Raw genomic sequence first — 20,277 nt, 5'->3', positions numbered from 1 at the left:
CACCCTGTGCCTGAATAGTGAAAAATATATCAGCTTTGTAAGGAGAATCTTGTAATGTTGTTAATTGTTCTAAAAATTTTGTTCTTTGCAGGATAACTCTTTTAAAAAAAAATCTTACCTGGAATCCCAAATACATAACATCACGTTGTGAATGAAGCGCATGTGCTGAGTCTTTCTCAAAACAGAGTCACGAGCAGCACAAAATGATTACCCCTCTGCTAAGTTCAGAGTTTGGGCAGGTTTCCATAATCTCTTCAACTAGAGAACTGATTAACTTTGTTTTAACATGCCAATGACCAATCTGGCATTTAAAAGTAACTTTATTAAAGTTGAGGATAGCTGTTTAATACACAATTTGATATAATAAATCTACAGCTAGCCACCACTCACATCACATAATTGAGCTTCTGGGATGACACTCTCCTCGGCTAACGCTCAGCGCTGTGGCAGTGGCTGGGCTCTGTACGACAGGCTACCTGCCCTCATGAACTCACGGGCTCTGTACGACAGGCTACCTGCCCTCATGGACTCACGGGCTCTCCTGCTCCCACCTTCCAGAACTTGGGCATTCCTGATCCTGAGAAGAAAGTTCAGAGCTTTTTCTGTGATATTTATAACTTACTTTACTGAAGTTTTAAAAGGCTAAGAGACATTTGTGAATTTCAAATGTAAAACTGGAATTTGAAGTGTTTGTCCAGATAAATTGTACTATGAAATGAAAGGTTTTATTTGCAACTTACACAACTTCATGAAAAAATACACTGCTCAGAATCTGACATACGCTAAGTAAAACATTTTGTTTTCTGAAAAATATGGGTAATATATGCCTGTCTTAAAATTTAATTCAAACACATGATTAAATGAACGAATTTTGATAAAATGTTTAAGATGACAGTTTGCAAAAAGAAACGTTATTTAACCACATTTGAGTAAATATATAGATGTATATGTTACTTGTCAAGAGTAAGTGTCAATTTTATTTAGGGTATTCAAGTACAAAAAATGAAAATTTATATACCAATGACTGTTAAGAAAAAATTAGAAGGCATTAAATTGTTCTAAGAACGCTACAAAGGCACTGAATTCAAATATCCCTTAATATATGGATTATCTAAATTTTCATCTTTAATATTCAGTTGCTCACAGTTATTTTCTTAAGAAATATTTTTAATAAGATGATTCTACCTTATGATTTTTCCCCTGGAAAACAGAGTTTTAAACAACAAGTATGTAAAACATTCTAATGAAATAGAGTGGCAATACCCCAGGTTCAAAGGTACTCATCACTAGATGATTTATACCTAGATGTTTTTACTTTTACACACATCTTGTTTCATCACAACAATACATCAACCACAATAAGGCACACTGAATTGTGGAAGGCCATGTTACATAATTTGATACAAAAGCTTAGGATCATGTTACCAATTGGATAATGGTATCAAAAACTAAAAAAAAGTTCTATGAAACTATTAAGAGGTTAGAGCTTCAGGTACATAATACATTTTAAAACATATTTCCCAAAATTTACCTTTAGTATGTACAAAAAAGGAGTTCATCTTGGAATATAAATGCAATCAGATAGCCATATAATGAATGACTTCTGTATTTTCAACGGCATTGACACTTTGCTCTGTGGTACAATGCATGTAAGTGACAATAACTGGGCAACAGGGGAAATGATTTAGATTCATCACAAACCAGCAACTTGAAAACTTCTAACAACAGTGAATATAAAAGTGGTATCACCCACTGTGGCTTATGTATTAACCTTATACTTAAAAATATTTTTCCATAAATGGCAGTAACTACAGCCATTTGCCAAATATAGAATAAATGATACAGCAAATAAAAACAGCAAGAAAATCAAAGTATACTTCTAACATTTTAATAATTTTTGCTTGTGATGACCTTCTGTGATCTGGAACCTTTGTTTTACATAAAATTGGAGCTGGAAAGAGAAGAAAAAACCTTTTGATTGGTACAATAAAAAAAACTACATAGGAAATAAAAATTACTAGAATCATTAGTTTTACAAGGTAAACTTTTACAGAAAGAGCAAATATACATCTAATATACTATAGATATCTTTGGAAAATAAAAAATAAAAAAACATCAAACTCCATTTTCTTGAATATGAATTCTTTTGAGCTCTCAAAAAAACTATAGGCTTGGCCCTGACTTTATACAAGAGCACATGCTAACAGTGGTCTTTAAGTGGAGCAGGGCAACAATTTTTACAAAGCAAATGTAAACTGTCTTTCATATATGGAAGAAACTTGGGGAATCCAATTTTAGTAATGCTGGATTGAGGTGAAAGGATAAGAACAGGTAAAAGGTCCCTTAGCTTTATAATTCAAAGCATATCTTAAAGCAGTCATAAACTATAGTTTATCATTTGAAATTCAATGATTGAATAAAACATAACTATTAAAAGTCATATTCATTCTTCTGACAAATAATTGCATGTCCACTATATAGCAGGCACTGTTCTAGGCTCTGGGGATGGATGCATCAATGAACAAAACAAGATCCATGCCCATGTAGAACTTATATTGAAAGATCAGATGTGAGAATTCATTCCTTTTCTTTTCCCCACAAACCATTAAATCCACAGGTCAGTTGAACCCACCAAAACTCTGTGGATTTACTTCTCCATAGTTCAAAAATGGAAAGCTGCCATGGGCCAACATTATGTTTTCCTAATTATTTTTAAGTTAAATTATAGTATTCTGAAAATGCTGGGTTTGAAATAAGATGTGATGATAAAATTAAACCAGAAATGTTGCTCTGTGAGGAACAAAAGGAGAGCTAGATGCTGCCAAAACAGAGGTAGCTGGAGTAAACTAAGGCAAAGAGTCACCAAGAAGCACTCAACAGAACAAGTCAGTGATGAATTTCAAGAACAGTCAAATAGGCAAAATGACACGGACATTTTAAGTGGGAGAAATAAAGGACATAAAGTATAGAAAAGGAAAAAAAACTTATTTTCTAAAACTTTGGTAACTTTGATTTTAACACATACCCCAAACCTATAAGCCTTGAGATTATCATCCAAATGCTACTCATGGCCGCCCCATTGTACAGGGGCCCTCTCTACCTTCCTCTGCATCTTTACGTCCACCACTGGTTTCACAAGCTCTGACATCAAAGCACAGGAGTTCGAATCGATAGCCTGGTTCCCTTATTGAAATAAAAATTCTCACAAAATCATCATCAGTAGAATTTGTTAAAAAAATGAACTAAATTTTTCTTATCAAATATTATTTTACTTCTATGATTCCCCAACAAAGTATATAGCTTCCATTTAGACATGAAATTTAACATAACTAACGGTAGGTCAGCAGTTATTAGATGTGTACTAGAAACACAGGCTGGACAATGAAATTAGAGCAGCCATTTTTCCCCTCAGGTAAATGAGCCTTTTTACATTATGATATATTTTGTTCATTCATTCATTTGCTCATTTTGGCAAATATTTACTGAGCACCTAATATGTGCTAGATGCTGGGGAAATAGCAGTGAACAAGAGGGACAGGTCTCTGCTCTCAAGAAGCTGACATTTTAGTTGCCAGAGCCTGATAATAAGGAAACAGACTGTGATAAGCACAAGATCAAAGAGGGCAATGAAACAGAAAGTAATGAGGGAGGGGACCACCAGAGTGGGGGTTTTGGGAAGAGCTTACTTCTTACGGTCCTTGTCCTTCTTCAGGTTGCTGCCCGATGCCATGTAGGACTGGTTCTGGTATATCTCTGAGGTAGCTTTCTTTTTTGAGAAAGCAATTATTTCTTCTTCCAAGAGTCTTTTCTTCTCTTCAAGCTTCATTCTCTCTTCTTGGTGAACTCTTTTAAGGTGTTCAAATTTGGCCTGCAGCTGTGAAATAAAGGTGCAATTCCCATTAATGACACAGTGTGGCAGCACACACACAGGAATGTTCCCGAGCTTAGCAACAATTGCTAACACTAACCTATACAGTAATCTACAAATTTTCCTGATGTCTCAAAAGTTCATGCTTGAAGGAAAAATGTACATATGAAACTGCCTTGGTAACTTTATTTTTTATTTTTTTAAAAGATTTTATTTGTTAGAGGGGCGCCTGGGTGGCTCAGTCGTTAAGCGTCTGCCTTCGGCTCAGGTCATGATCCCAGGGTCCTGGGATCGAGTCCCGCATAGGCTCCCTGCTCTGCAGGAAGCCTCCTTCTCCCTCTCCCACTCCCCCTGCTGTGCTCCTCTCACTGTGTCTCTCTCTGTCAAATAAATAAATAAAATCTTAAAAAAAAAAAAGATTTTATTTATTAGAGAGAGAAAACAAGCAGGGGGAGCAGCAGAGGAAGAGGAAGAAACAGGCTCCCCGCTGAGCAGGGAGCCCGATGCGAGACTCGATCCCAGGACCCTGGGATCATGACCTGACTGAAGGTAGATGCCTAACGACTAAGCCACCCAGGCGCCCAAGTAACTTTAATTTTAAATGAGTTCCCATGCAAAAAAAAATGAACAAAAAAAATAAATAAAAAGCCACAGCCTCATGTAAAAACCTGTTTTTAAAACATTTGACCTTTTCTTAAGAGTTTTTATTTTCTTGCTCTGTATTTTCTCCACAAAGCCTCTTCAAATAAACTTTCTAAAATCCATGTTCAATAAAAGTGAGGGACACAAATCACAAAATCAAGTTATCAAAAAAACACCTTATTTTCCAAATAAAGTTACCAAGTGTAGTGAAACAGTAAAAAGTTACATTGGTAAACCTACCTGGAAAGTGCCAATTATCAATTTAAATCAAGAACCTTAAAAATCTATTACATTTTTCTCCAGCCATTCACCTTCTTGAAATCTAAAGTAAATCAAGAAATCCTAAACTGAGTAAGTGTTATTCATAAAAATACTTACTGTAGTAGAATTTACACCATAATGGGAAAAAATAGCCTGTGTCTAATAAAGTCAAAAATAAATTTATGCAAAGTACACTCAATGCAGTCATTAAAATGAGTTTGTAAAAGGTTATAACATTACAAGGTGAAATTTCCCTAGTTTGGTGTTTATCTGGAAAAAAAAATCTAGGGACATGAGCACATTCCCACATGAATCAGCTGCATGCCTTACCTGCCAAGAACACAAGTACAGCATCTAGAATCTAGAGCAAAAAAGGCAACTTTTAAAATTCTCTAATCTAGTTAGATTAACTTTAGTATTTTCAGTTCTGGGCAGCATTCATATAAAAAAGTGGGACTTAGGGCGCCTAGGTGGCTCAGGCAGTTAAGCATATGACTTCAGCTCAGGTCATGATCCCGGGGTCCTAGAATCCAGCCCCACATCAGGCTCCCTGCTCAGTGGGGAGTCTGCTTCTCCTTCTGCCCCTCCCTACCTTGCACATGTGCACGAAGGCGCTCCCTCTCTCTCAAATAAATAAAATCTCTCTAAAAGAAAAAAAAGTAGGACTTGGTTTCTAGAAAAGATGGCATATAATAACTGAAGAAATGTTTTGCTAAAAATCAGAGGTTGAGGGGCACCTGGGTTGCTCAGATGGTTAAGCATCTGCCTTCGGCTCAGGTCATGATCCCAGGGTCCTGGGATGGAGCCCCGCATCGGGCTCCCTGCTTAGTAGAGAGTCTGCTTCTCCCTCTCCCTCTGCCTCTCCCCCTGCTTGTGCTCTCTTTCTCTCTCAAATGAATAAATAAAATCTTTTAAAAAAAGAAATCAGAGGTTGAGGGTGGAAACTGAAGAGCTAAACTCCATCCTAATAAAAATTAACTGTTCCAAATATGGAAGAGGTTGTGTTGTACACCAGTAAAGCCTGACTGGAGATGTATTTAAATGGAGAGAGAAAAGAACTGAAACAGATTAAGTAAGACCCTTCTACGCTAAGATTCTTTTATTCCTGAGGATGGCATTTCAGAGAAGCATCAGTTCCTTAGTATTTGCTTATTTAAATAGTTCCTGCTTTTGCAAAAAGCTGTTTGTATGTGTGTGTGCTTAAAGGGTGGGGTAATCTAGTTGTCATTCAAATCAGTGGTATAAACAAGAGAGTCACAACTCTCTGAGTATGTGTGCATTTCCTATAAATGTGGGAGAGGAGCTGAGTAGAGCCTGTAAAGACAGGATACAGGAGTGGATTTATATTATATTAATTAAGACATCTCTGATTACTTAAGTGGAGGCTGCATACTTTATATGCATAGTTACGTATCTTGAAAGGTTATAGGGTACTTCATATATCATTCATGAGGTTGACTAAAAATTGCAGAAATACTATAAAGAGAAAAATGTTTTAAAAGGGGAGGCGGGGGGGCGGGGCGCCTGGGTGGCTCAGATGCTTAAGTGTCTGCCTTCGGCTCAGGTCATGGTCTCCAGGTCCTGGGATTGAGCCCCGCGTTAGGCTCCCAGCTCAGGGGGGTGGGAGTCTGCTTCTCTCTCTCCCTCTGCCTCTCCCCACCCACCCCCCCCCGGCCTTGTGTTCTGTCTCTCTCAAATGAATAAATAAAATCTTTAAAAAAAATAAAAGGGGAGGCAGGGTAGGTGTGACATCACATCACGTGGAGTTCACAACTTTTGATACCAACAGTCTACACCATATACAAGATTCACTCATGGTTCCACTATTCACTACAATAGGGATTTAATTCAAACATATTTTCAAATATTCAGAAGTAGTGTTTACAAAAGATATAGCAGTGTACCATACTGATGATACTGTCTTAAGGGCACTGGTGAGAAGTTATCAACAGCACAGAGGTCTGTTTTTCTGACCTTGACTCTAAAGTATTTAATGATACTGACTTTACAGTATAAAAACTGGTCATGAAGTACCTTGTAATATTAATAAAGGGGCCGGGAATCTACTGCCTCTAATGCTATATAATAAAAAATTTAGAACTCTTGTGAGAATTTTGGTTGTTGATGCCTTAGGTTTACATTAACTGCATTTTTTGTGCTTCACAAAAAAGCACTTGAACCATAAAAATAAAAGTCTTCAAAAGATCTGCTGACAAACAGTCTTTCTTTTTTTCTTTTAACCATGTGATTACCCTGAATTTTTAATTTCCTTTTAAACAATACACGTTTAAGCAAAATATTCTTATGTGGGATTTTAAAAATTAAAAACTCAACTAGAAACCACTTCTACGTCTTTTCTCCTCACTGGAGAAACTAAGACTCATGATACATGAGATAAACTCTTAAATAAAGAGTTTTACTCTACTACCATCTTAAAGATGAATCTACTAATGAAAAAAAAAATCAGCATCCTTACTTCCTACTCATCACAACTCTTTCCTCAATATTTATATTTAAAAATAACTCAAAACTAGGGGATTATTCTCCAATACAAGAGACTAAACAAAGAGAATACCCAAATGTGACATGAGACCTACAATTGAATTCCAGTTCAAAAACAAAAGTAAAAAAAAATCACCAAAAAAACCAAACCAAACCAAACCAAAACAAAAAAAGCCACACAATAAAAGGCCATCTTGGGACAACTGGGGAAGTATGAATGTCGACTGGAGATCAGGTGAGATTATGGCATTCTTATTAATTTTCTTAGGTGTAAAAAAAAAAAAAATTTTTCTTAGGTATAATACTGGTACAATGGTTATGGAGGAAAATGTGCCTAAGCTTCAGAGATGCATACTGAAGGGCCTCGGGATAAAGTGTCATAATCATAATCATAATGTCTATAATCAGCTTTCAGATGACCAGGGAAAAATATACATCCTCCCCTCAGATGCATACACACGCATTTATAAAATACAGATGGCAAATTCCCTTTTGAGCTAATCCTTTTTGACCACCATCTTGAATATGGCCATTTCACTTAAAAGTAGCCATTGTGGTTAGGTCTATAGGAAATAGCTTAACTCGAATAAAAGTAAAATTATTGCCTGAAGAACTAGAAGCAAACAGTACTATGGAAATTAACTGTGATGTTTTATATGTATGCATGTGCACATGTGCACCAAGGCTATCCAAAGGTCATTTGACCACCTGACTCATGTGGAAAGCCTGACTTCAAACTGAAAGAGCTACTTAACTGCTTTCATAGTTACCCATTTCATAGCAAGCATCAATCCCAACAACTCTCAAGAACTCTCAAGAAAGGCTTTATAAAGCCACAGCTAAAACATTTCTGGTTCAAACTTAAGACATTTAAAACACTTCTTAGAGGGCGCCTGGGTGTTAAGCGTCTGCCTTCAGCTCAGGTCATGATCCCGGGGTCCTGGGATCAAGCCCCACATCGGGCTCCTGGCTCAGCGAGGAGCCTGCTTCTCCCTCTCCCTCTGCCTCTCTCCCTGCTCGTGCTTTCTCTCTCTCTCTCTGTATCTCTGTGTCTCAAATGAATAAATAAAATCTTTTAAAAAAATAAATAAATAAAACACTTCTTAGTAACCTAGTCCAATACAAGTACTTGGTGAACCACTTCTAATGGAAGACTATGCAAAAAGGCCAAAATTTTTACTTGAATTCAGACTTTTTAAAGTCCATATGCAAAGACTATGTGTTAAAATAGCTACTTATTGAAGAAGTAGTCTCCAAAAGCATCTCAGCTAAATTCTTGAGATAAATCTCCCCAACAGGACACCTAAAAAACAAATGCAAATCATATCAAACCAGCATACTTGCCTCTCTTTCAGCTTCTTTCAATATGGCTTCTTTCTCCTTTACTCGCTGCACAAACATCTGCTTCATTTCTTCTTCCTTCCTCTGACGTTCACCATAAAATTCATGTCTTTTGGCTTCATAGGTTTCTTGAAGACTAAAAAGTTATTTGTGGTACTCTCATGTTAAAAAATGATGTAGGAAACTTGCAAACACTCAAACTTCTTGGGTTAAGCCTTGTAACTATAACAACATGTACCAATACCTCTTATACAGAGCAGTCCGAAACATGACATTTCCTACAGCATGAGACTTAAAAAGCCACCAGCGCTACAGCTAATAGAGAGTACTAGATTTCTGAAATCTCTGACTTGTCAAGTCCTTTACAAGAAGTATTCTCATTTTACCCCAAATGAATTCCTCTTTCAGTCTTTGTTAATTAGCATCACTGTGTCTGGAAACCTTGAAGTCTTTAAGTCATCCATGACTCTTCCCTTAACCTTATCTCTGTATCTGATCACCAAGGTCTGGGAGTTCAGTCTGTGACCTTGACATCATTTTAATCCAGTCTTCTGATTTCTACAGATACTCTGGTACAGCCCAACTCAATCATAAGTGATTTTCTGCCTTCACTATTACAAATTAATATCCTAACTGATCTCTGGGCTTTTAGTTCTTCTTTCTTTCACTTTCTTAATCTTGCCACTCCTAAGACTTTCCAAAAAACACCACAGATCTCATTATCTTTTTTTCCACTGCATTAGTTATGTTATCTACAGAATAAGATCCCACTTCCTTTAAATAGCACTTAAGAAACTTTACAATCTGGTCTAATTCTACCTTTCCAGATTCATCTCTTACCAAACAAATCCAATCCTCCTAAGGTTCCAGCCATACCAACCAATTCGTTGTTCCTAAAACCACACATTTCATGCTTTAGCTTGTGTAACTTGTGCTTCCAACATTACTGCCCACCTGCCAACCCCCATTCTACCCAGCTAATCCTCTACTCCTTGAATTTGAAAGGCCAAATTCAAATGCAACTTTCTCTATAAAGCCTTCTCTGGGAGCGTCTGGGTGGCTCAGTCAGTTAAGTGCCTTTGGCTCAGGTCATGATCCCAGGGTCCTGGGATTGACCCCTGCATCCGGCTCCCTGCTCAGTGGAGAGTAGTCTCCTTCTCCCTCTCCCTCTGCAGTTCCCCCTGCTTGTGCTTGCTCTCTCTCTCTCTCAAATAAACAAATAAAATCTTTAAAAAAAAAAAAAAAAAGCCTTCTCTGGTCTCCCCATTTGGAACTAACTATGCCTTCTAAGCACTCTCATGGCACTCTGTACCTCTTCTTTGGCATTTATATCCTACTTGTCTCTCTAATAGATCATTATCTTTGTAACCCCACTATCCAGCAAAACTCTCTAGACATTTCAGGCTCTTCATAACTGTTCATTTAATGACAGAAATTGCCAGGAAGTAGAGCCAGATTTAACCAAGCAGAGCAAGGATTGTCCTGGAACACTATGCCCAGCTGCCCCTTTTTTTATATATATATTTTTTGTTTTACTTATAGCATTTCAGAGGTATCACAGACCTTCTTATACGTCAGAAACACCAAGCCCTTCCATTTCAGCTCACTATGAGACTATCACAAAGATTTAACAGGGAACACAAATGTACTTTCCAGCTGTGTTGCAGTGAGAAATTTCTACTGCTTACAAAAGTATTTTATATCTAAGTAGATATAAATATGATGAATTAAGGAATTTTACAGTCTTAAATAAGGTCCCACCTCCTTTAAATAGCACTTAAGAAACTTCACAATCTGGCCTAATTCTACCCTTCCAGATTCATCTCTTACCAAACAAACTAATCCTCTTAAGGTTCCAGCCATACCAACCTATTCACTGGTCCCATAACTGGAGAAATAAATCTTATAAATAGAGAATTCTAGAAGTTCAAGGAGAATTAGAGTAAGAAATGTTGCACAACAGCTATTACAGCTGATTGTATGGGGTATGCATAGCAGGTGTTCTGAGGAGGAACAGATCCTAAACATTGTCTGTAAGAGCAAAATGTACAAACTGCCCTAGATAACCACATAAATGCTCAAAATCTCAAGGAAACATTTTACTTTTTACCAGGCTTTTTGCTTTTCTGTGTTTGTTTTGGTCTTATTTTAAAGAAACCTCTATATCTATCAGGCTACTTTCATCATTTTCAGAAACCTCACTACATTTTGCTGATCCTACACTGGATTGATAGTCTTTAATGACAAACTTGATTTAAATAATGTTCTGAATTCATACCAAATGTAAGCTTAAAAAAGTTCCCATTATCTGTTTATATAAGCACTTGAGTTGCTTAAGAGGAAAATAAATCTACCTGGCAAAGAGAAAAGACCTAACATTTGTTGAATAGCTCCTACCAACAAGGTACTTTTCTGGAATCCTTTCTCTACCTAATTCCCATAGCATCCATGAAGAATAAGCACTAATACTCTGTTTTACAGATAAGAAAACTAAAGCTCAGAGAGGAAAAGTAATCAAAGCAACATAGTCGTTAAGTAAAAAGCTAGAATTTGAACCAGGTTAGGTTTTTGTTTTATCAAAAGATTAAAAAGTCATGTACTGCTCCTGCATATTTTCCATCATGTCACATCGTTTTTCAACTTTGACAACCAGAAGTCCATTTTAAGTAAAACCAATTGTAAGTTAAAAAACCCACACTATCTTTCAAAAGGTGGTAAAAAAAAACTCCTAGAAGATCTGTAAGGGAACAATTCACATAGTTAGTGTTGTAAAACTAATGCAACTACTGTTTACAATCATGGATTTATTCATTAAACGAAAATGAAAAAGTTTTCTTGCTATGTTAGTATAAAATTCTTGCTTTTTCTAGTATAAAAGTAGCTTGTTGTCACAAATATTCAATGAAACATATTACTATACTTGCAAATATCACTGATTTAAAGCAAAGTTTAGAACCAAAGAGGAAGAAAAAATTTTTCAAATGCTCATATTCATCAAGAAAATCACTGCAGTCCCTTCACTTAGGACTTCTTTGTGTTTCATATACAGTTCTTAAAAGCCTGCTGAACTTTTTCCATTTCTGCTATAGACTAAATGCAGAAAGTTATTTATTTCTTGAGAGTTTCAAAGACACAAATTTTACAACACAAAAAAAATTATGTCAAACTTAAGCAACTCTAAAATACTACAAAAATCTTCCTTTCAAAACTACAGGTCCCTCGACACTTCAAATGGCAGTGATTTTATACTCAAACATTAAAGATGATTAACTGTTGGAATGAGAATGGTTATGTTAATCTAAAATAACTTAGGGATTTAAGAAGGTTTATCAGTTATTTCTGATCTAGCTTAAATAATTAAAGATCAGTTAGTTAAGGCTAGAGGAGAGTATAATGCCATTTACTGGGACCTCATGATAAGCACATGAATAGTGTTGAGAGATTAAGACACTAACTATGACTCAGCATAACTGTTCACAATAAAATGTAAATGGAAAACAAGCTGAAGGTCTGGCAATGTAGAGGACTGGGTAGTAAAGAGAAATAAAAGTCATCCTAACATGTTCATATAACTGTTTTTTTAATTGATAGATATAATATTGAGGGATGGATTTTACATGCCAACCAAACCATAGTGACTACTGTTAGGTACACCCCAAATTAAATGGGAAATATTGCCCAGAAAATAGAATGGAACTTCTTGAAACTATAAAACCTTCCTAAGACATCAAGCTATAATGAACTATAGAAGCTTTACCAAATAATTTATTTACAAACAAGAAAACACCAGGAGAAGAAACATTCTGCCATGCCTGATTCAAGAAATCCAGTAAAAAATGTCTTCTCCCTTAAGGAGAGCAGCCTAGGAAGGGTAGAAGACTCAGGCAGGCAGAGGCCTCCCTGACACTGAGATCTAGTTCCCCAACCTTTCTTGCTTGTTCCCTACCCAATCTGTTACCTGGTGTAGACTGAAGAACCTCCTTTTTCCAATTTTCCATTCTTCATTTGATCAGTGAGCAGGTGCTTCCCGAACTGAAGAAATGCTCAAAAAAATGGATGTTCTAAGCAATCTTTGATTCTGAATGCCCACCATCTACCTATACTTCCCTTTGGTATTGTTAACCTGATTACCTTTTGGAGAGCTACCTCTTCCCCCTGGGGATACAGTCTGGTGGGACAATTAATTAGATTCATGCCCACTCCGGCCAAGACAAGGGTACATGTCCTAAGGTAGGCCTACTGGACTAGACTATAAACTGTCAAGCAGAGAATAAAAAGGCTGGAAATGGTTTCAGTTCATTCACTCCACTCCCAGCATAGAATGAAACTGGTTTCTACCCATTCTAAGTCTTCTCTTTGAATCTGTAATTCTTAGCTGATGTAGCCTTCCATAGAACTACTGCCCTTTTTGTCTTATTTTCAAAGAGCTGTAAAGGAAGCAACTGCAATGTATTACACTGCTGTACTTCTATAGCAAGAACCTGATCCTTAGCTTCAACACAGCTGACCTCTCCTTTCCTGAAACTCTCTTCACTTGGCTTCCAAGACATGTCACTGCTGGTTTTCCTCCTTCCTCTACCCAAGGCTTCTCAGTCTCTTCTATCTGCTTCTCCAGCTGACAAATATTAGTGACTCAAGTCTGTTTCCAAGGCACCTTTCTTTTCAGATGTATTTCTCTCTCCAGGCAATCTCATCCATATTCAAACATTCAGTTAGCCATCTAAATGCTGATGACTCTTTAAGTTCATTCCTTTGGCCCAGCCCTCTCCTCTGAGCTCCAGAAAAATACCCAAAGTGCCTATTCAACATTGTCACTTGTATGTTTCAGAGGAAACTCAAGTCAGCAGGTCCCAAACCAAGCTTATGCTCCATCATGCCCAGCACTGCTGCTCCACAAAAGAGCCAGTCCTTCCAGAGATACCTATTTCGAGGAAAGGTACAACCATCTACCTAGCCAATGAAACCATAATACCAGGAAACTAAAAGTCTTTCTTTTTAGCAGCATCTTCTGGCATTTCCTGCTTCTTTACCTCAGTATATCCAAACAGTCACTAAATTCTTTCAATTTCATCTTCTAGATATGTCCCAAACACACCCAGTTCTATTTTCACCACTTTTGCTTTCATCCAAGCAATACTCTCCTACTGGTCTCTCCTAAGCATCTTTGCACACCATTTTAATACTTTCTTTGCATTACAGCTAAAAGTGATTTTTCAAATGCAAATATGGTATGATAACTCCTTGAATGGTTTTGCCTTTCCCTTGAAACAAAGCCCAAATCCCAACCAGGTCCTCCACAGTTTGACTCCTGCCTACCTGTTTTCTCAATCTTATGCCCCCAACTTGTCTGCTCTCCAGCTGCACTGACCTTCTTACAGAGCTCTGAAGATGTCATTCTCTCTCTGCTTGCAGTCTTTTCATGTCTTGCTCTGACTTCCCCAAATTATTAGCTCAAAAAGTTAACTGCCTCAAGAAAATCTTCTCTAATTTTCCAGATTAAGTCAGGAAAAACCCTCCCCCATTATATACCATCTCTCCTTTAGTGCACATTTCACAATTGTGATTAATTGTGCAATTTGATTTTGGCCTCCCCTATAAGAATGTAATCTCCATGACAGCCAGGTCTATAGGATCTTATTCCTATTATATCCCCAGCACTTAGCCCGAGCCTTGCAAATAGGAGACACTTTTTAAAATGTTTATGATTTGGGGGCACCTGGGTGGCTCAAGTCATGATCCCAGGGGCCTGGGATGGAGATCCACATCAGGCTCCCTGCTCAGCGGGGAGCCTGCTTCTCCCTCTCCCTCTGCCATTCCCCCCGTTTGTGCTTCTGGCTCTATCTCTATCAAGTAAGTAAATAAAATCTTTAAAAAAAAAAAAAGTGTTTATGATTTTTCATATTATTCACTGCTGACTTTCAAATTATCATCACAGCCTTAACTTCTCCCTAAGTGCCAGATTCATTTATGTAATAACCTACTGAAACTCTTCACTGGAATATGCATTTATTTAAAAGATTTATTTATTTATTTTAAAGAGAGACAGAGAACACATGTGCGTGCATGAGTGGACAGAGGGGCAGAGGAACAGAATCTTCAAACGGACTCCCCGCTGAGTGTGGAGCCCAATGCAGGGCTTGATCCCACAACCCATGAGATCATGACGTGAGCAGAAACCAAGAGTTGAATGTTTAACCCACTGAGCCACCCAGGCGTCTCTTCACTGTAGTATTTAATAAGCAACTTAAATTTAACATGTCCAAAACCTCTCAATTATCAACCATAACCCCTAAAATCTATCCTTTCCCCAGTCTTGCTCATATCAGTAAATATTACCACCATTCAGCCAAATTCAGGTCATTTTTCAGTGACTGGAGTCATCCTTGATTCTTCTGTCCTTTACATCCCATATCCAAACCATCAATGAGTCCTATGAATTTTACCTTCAAATTAGATGTCTTAAATGTGCTTCTGACCACCTCTACACTACCACTCTACCCCAAGCCTTTATGGTCTCACCAGGACTACTGTAGCAGCACCCTGACTCTATTTTCCACAAAGGGCCAGAGTGTCCTCCTCCCACCTCTACCCCAGAAATTCTGTAAGGTAGAGTTTCTGTTTAATCCCACAGTGCTTACATATCACTGACTAGCAGTGTGTGGAACCAATGGGAGACAAACAGCAAATATCTGCTGAATGACTGAAATTTTAACTTAAATGCAGATTCTTGGGCTCCATCCCTGGAAATTCTGAACCCACATTTCTTAATCTTCCACAGATGCCTGATGACTGACTCACCAGGCAACCTGAATCCCTCTTCTCAGAGTACTTCAAGGCTGTCCCACTTGCTCTCACTCAGGATTCATGTCTTAGTAATGTACACTGAGACCTCTGAATTGACCCTCAAATTTGAAAGAACGAGAAGTAAGCCTCCTCTGGGAAACACTAGCGAAGCCAAATCTTCAATAGAGAAAATAATTTTATCAGATTGGCCTGTAATCAAAAGCATAGCATGCGTGAAATTGGTGAGGAGGGTTAAGTACATATAATTCTTTTTTTTTTTTTTAAGATTTTTTTTTTTTATTTATTTGCGAGAGAGACAATGAGAGACAGAGAGCATGAGAGGGAGGAGGGTCAGAGGGAGAAGCCGACTCCCCGCTGAGCAGGGAGCCCGATGTGGGACTCAATCCCGGGACTCCAGGATCATGACCTGAGCCGAAGGCAGTCGCTTAACCAACTGAGCCACCCAGGCGCCCAAGTACATATAATTCTTAATTTATCATACTACTAGAGCGACAACACTAATTAAATCCATAGATTAAAAAATTTAAAAATTTAACCTCATCTACTATTAAATCTTCCCAAAGGTCATATGCAATGGCAGCACTGATTTAATGTTCTCCTTCTCCGTCTTTTTGTGTTTACTCTACTACAAATACTAACAGTCAGGGAAATGACAGAAATACAAATAATGAAATAGAAAAGAAATCCTTAGTTCCACAACAGAGTTTTAAAGAGTATTTTGCCTAAAGATCTCATGCTTTCCTCCATGCAAAAACTATTCTGGAATGTTACATCAAATCAAATTTGATGTAGTAGGTTAAGGATTAGTTTCATGTTTACATACCTTAATAATAAAAAAAGTCAGGAATGTGGCAGTACATAAAATTACCCAGCAAGTTTATAACACTGAATGCTGTAATTACTGAACAAGAAGGTCATCAGGCTCTAAAATTCTTACAAGTACCCTGTAATATTTTAAGAAACAGTCTAATCTCTGATTCCCTACAAGCACTTTCATTCTTCCTTTATAAGACATTTTCCTAAGTTTAACTAATTTCAAACTTTCATCAAGATAAAAACCAAGGTTGTTTTGTTTTTGGTTTAATATGATTCACATTCCAACTTTCTTTTAGAAGAACAGATAAATATACTTTTATCTTTTTCAGAAAAATACAACATAAAACCAAATAATGAGAGTTCTTTCCTTTACTTATTCATTTCAGCATGTATTGAGATAATGGGCTTCTGCCATTATGTTCTCTTTTTTTTATTCATTTTTTTTATTTTTTAAAGATTTTATTTATTTATTTGACAGAGAGAGGGACAGCGAGAACAGGAACACACGCAGGGGGAGTGGGAGAGGGAGAAGCAGGCCTCCCACCGAACAGGGAGCCTGATGTGGGACTCAATCCCAGGACCCTGGGATCATGACCTGAGCCGAAGGCAGACGCTTAACGACTGAGCCACCCAGGCGCCCCATTATGTTCTTTCTTAAACTCTTTGAGTCAGATGAGGTATTAGAGACCCTTCAAAAGCAAGAAGGCCTCAAGTGATCTGAGAAGCACAATAATTAATCATAAGCAAATGATTCTACTTCATGGTTTGCCAGATTTCTGAAAACCACATTCTCCAGCATCCTGGATATATAACAAGGTACAATCCTCTCTAACTTCCTCTTTGGTTGGCTTCTCACAGAAATCCCCTGTTACCTGAGTGGCTTATTCTCTGGGCTCACATCTGTAAAGCCCATTTCCTCCAGTTTGCAACGCCTGTAAAGTTCATAATGCCTAGTGTGGGTCTGTTCTCGCAGATCTTCCATGTTTGTACAAATGAGCATTTCCCGGAGCTTTACAAAGTCACAGTGGTTTTCATTTTCCACTAGCCAGAAAAACAAGAAAACAGCAATACCAATTTTTAATTCCTGGCACACGGTATTTGTTGAATGAAAGAATCTATAAAAACACATCCGAAATAACAGTGAAATGATCAGCCTAATACCTATGATTGTTTTATATAAGTACCCAAGGAAGAAACTCTTGCATTATACACACTGAATTATAGGCAATTTAAATGAACAGATTGGCAAATTGCTTTAAATTTAGTAGGCAATCGATAAACAGGAAAGAAATACATTATATTATGTTACCATATGCTCCAGTTATTTCACAAATATTTTGTTGGCAGTTTACAAACCATCCTTAGGACATTTTACAAAGTGCTTAAAAAGAGTCTGTAACATTATTTTACTAAAACTTCAAAGTAGTAATTCTGCATACTCAAGATGCCATCTGTACATGCTGTAATTATCAAATTCTTTTTATACAATGCCACATTTATGATGCTGTGTTTGACACCATTCAAGATTAGTGAATAAATACACTTAGTTCTCCTTACATGGCCCTTCTTCTAGGGTTAGGGTAACCAGAAGACTACAAATAATTGTGTAACTATAACCAACAGTTTTAAGTACAATTACTATTTTTGTATTTTTTATATATTAAAAATGTTAAGTTTGTTAATATTTTTATTAACTACAAATCTGTCAATTTAAAAAAGCAGCAGTATTGGGAAACCAGTACTAGTAGGGAATCCATTCCCCAGTAATAAAAGCACAAGTAAGTGAATGAACCAGATAGTACTAATTACTTAATCATTACAATGCTACATAAATCCTAAAATTTTTTAATTGGCTGACTAGTTTGTTTTGGAAACAGTTGGTGATACTTTGGTGATTAGAAATACATGAATGTACAAGATGGTTTATTGTGCCTAGAATTACCTAGTAATTAATTTATATATCATGTCTAAACACTAGTATTTATACTCAAATTCTGTTCTGACTAGTGCTTTCCACTTTCTGAATGTCTTGGCATACCAGGCACAAAATGTGTGTGGTATAATGGAGAAAATGGGGACACTCTGCCCAGCCTCCACATACTTGGCCAAAACAGAACACATTCCACTCTTCTGATAACCAAATCATAACCCAAAATAAGCATCAACTCAGAGAATGCACTGAATGCAACTTTCAGACTGTTAGGTGACAAACATATTCCTAGTCATCATTCATCTCATTTACCTTGTACAACACCCCAAGGGTACTGGCGAGCTTTGACCATCTTATTTCCAACTTTTACCTCATCCATACTTCCTACAACAGCAAATGGCAAATGTCCCTGGAAAGGAACCATGATACCAAATCATATCTCACGCTATTGTGATAAATGACCAACTAAAAAAGTTTTATGAAAATAACAGATTAGAGAAAATTTACTAAATAACAGAGTTATTAAAATCAAATGATCTGCTATGCCTCTGATTTTATTTATTTTAAAATTATTTTATTTTTTTAAGATTTTACTCATTTATTTGTCAGAGAGAGAGAGCACAAGTAGGGGGAGCTGCAGGCTCCCTGTTAAGCAAGGAGCCTGACGCAGGACTCGATCCCGGGACCCTGGGATCATGACCTGAGCTGAAGGCAGATGCTTACCCAACTGAGCCACCCAGGTGCCCCTATACCTCCAATTTTAAAACTTGGTAGTGAATATGTGCCAACTGTTCTATAAAAGTAAATTTCAGGCTCTGTAAAGAAAATTATTCACTGAGAATCCCCCACATGCAAGGTATCATGCTATAAGAATAAAAAAAATTGTAGTATAGAATTTTTGCCCTAAAAGACAAAAGTAATGTTGAGGAAATTACACACATACAAACACACACACAAAATAAATAACTAAAATACATATCTATATTTAGTGTGTGCACAGATACATGATACTAATACAAAGTAATATTTAAGTCCCAAACTAGTGCTAAAGATAGTAAATGTTACATAAACTTAGAGGAGTAAGGGATCACTGTGAGCAGAAAGATATAACCCAAACCAGAGATGGATCAAGGAGAGTAAGAACTAACTTAGGTAAGGAGAAGATTTTGAACAAATACATAATAGCTAGATGTAGAGAACAGAGAGTAGACTGGTCTGTCTGAAGCTGAGGATTAATATAGGAGAAAAGTCTAATGTAAAAGTTTTAAGTATTATATTTAATATTTAATAATTGACATTTGGTGTCTTAATTGTCCCTTTCTGAAAAATTATTCCAAGTGGGCACAAAAAATAAAATTAGATCTAAAGACAATATAACACATAGGTATTGAGATCACTTCATTTACATTAGTCAGCTTTTTAAATTTAAAGTATCTTAATGAAAAATCAGAAAAGGAAAAGGAGACATGGCATGAACAGTTACTGAATATCACTGTGTTGGGCAGTGAACAAAGACTATACCCTCACAACAACCCAACTGTACGTATTAACCCAATTTTGTAGGTAAGTTAACAGTCTCAGGGAGGTTAATATCTCCCACAAGAACATACGGTTAAGTCAAAACCAATGACCCTTCAAAATATAACCAGATATTTAAGAAATTTAGTAGCCTAAAGAAACTATCACAAAGAACTTAGCCATCTTTAGTCATATTAAATGAAAAGTTATGTGAATGTTTAATATGTACGTGTGACACTATAAGGACACTGAGCTTAAATATCAGATTAGAAAGATATCCTTAAGGACTTTAAGATTCCAAAGCATTCTGAGGGAGAATATAAAGACTTCACATGTTTTTTAAAGACAGGATAAAAGGCATCTTTCTAAGGCAATTAGTAAGTATGGTGCCACAAAAGGAGTATCCCAGCCTCACCAATGTATCATTTTATTTAGGTGAAAGTAGAGGAAAGAAAATATGCTCAAAAATATATTCTCATATATTTTTTCCAACTCTAGAAAATAACACATTTTCCTATACTGAACTTTTTGAAAATTCACCTTGTGTGAAGTCTTTTTATTTTTATTTTTATTTATTTTTTTTTTTAAAGATTTT

At 36.8% G+C, this 20,277-nt stretch overlaps 1 protein-coding gene across 8 annotated transcripts in view; it reads right to left on the bottom strand.

The window, feature by feature from the left end:
* The window catches only part of SEPTIN10 (septin 10), a 74,996-nt gene that overhangs the window by 8,940 nt on the left and 45,779 nt on the right, over positions 1 to 20,277 (bottom strand). For 4 of the 8 annotated variants that reach the window (XM_078056672.1, XM_078056671.1, XM_078056673.1 and 1 more), the window contains 5 exons: positions 18,477 to 18,573; positions 17,107 to 17,275; positions 8,618 to 8,750; positions 3,687 to 3,874; positions 1,873 to 3,183 (listed from right to left, as the gene is read on the bottom strand). In XM_078056672.1, the coding sequence (XP_077912798.1) occupies positions 3,066 to 3,183; positions 3,687 to 3,874; positions 8,618 to 8,750; positions 17,107 to 17,275; positions 18,477 to 18,573 (705 nt within the window). In that variant the 3' untranslated portion in view covers positions 1,873 to 3,065. Of the gene's footprint in view, positions 1 to 950; positions 3,184 to 3,686; positions 3,875 to 8,617; positions 8,751 to 17,106; positions 17,276 to 18,476; positions 18,574 to 20,277 lie in introns of those variants that run through there. The other 4 variants (XM_036110335.2, XM_036110336.2, XM_036110339.2 and 1 more) reach the window with 3 other exon arrangements.

Source organism: Halichoerus grypus, chromosome 10 (genome assembly GCF_964656455.1).
Source record: "Halichoerus grypus chromosome 10, mHalGry1.hap1.1, whole genome shotgun sequence".
NCBI lineage: Eukaryota > Metazoa > Chordata > Mammalia > Carnivora > Phocidae > Halichoerus > Halichoerus grypus.
This window is presented reverse-complemented; position numbering and strand designations above follow the sequence as displayed.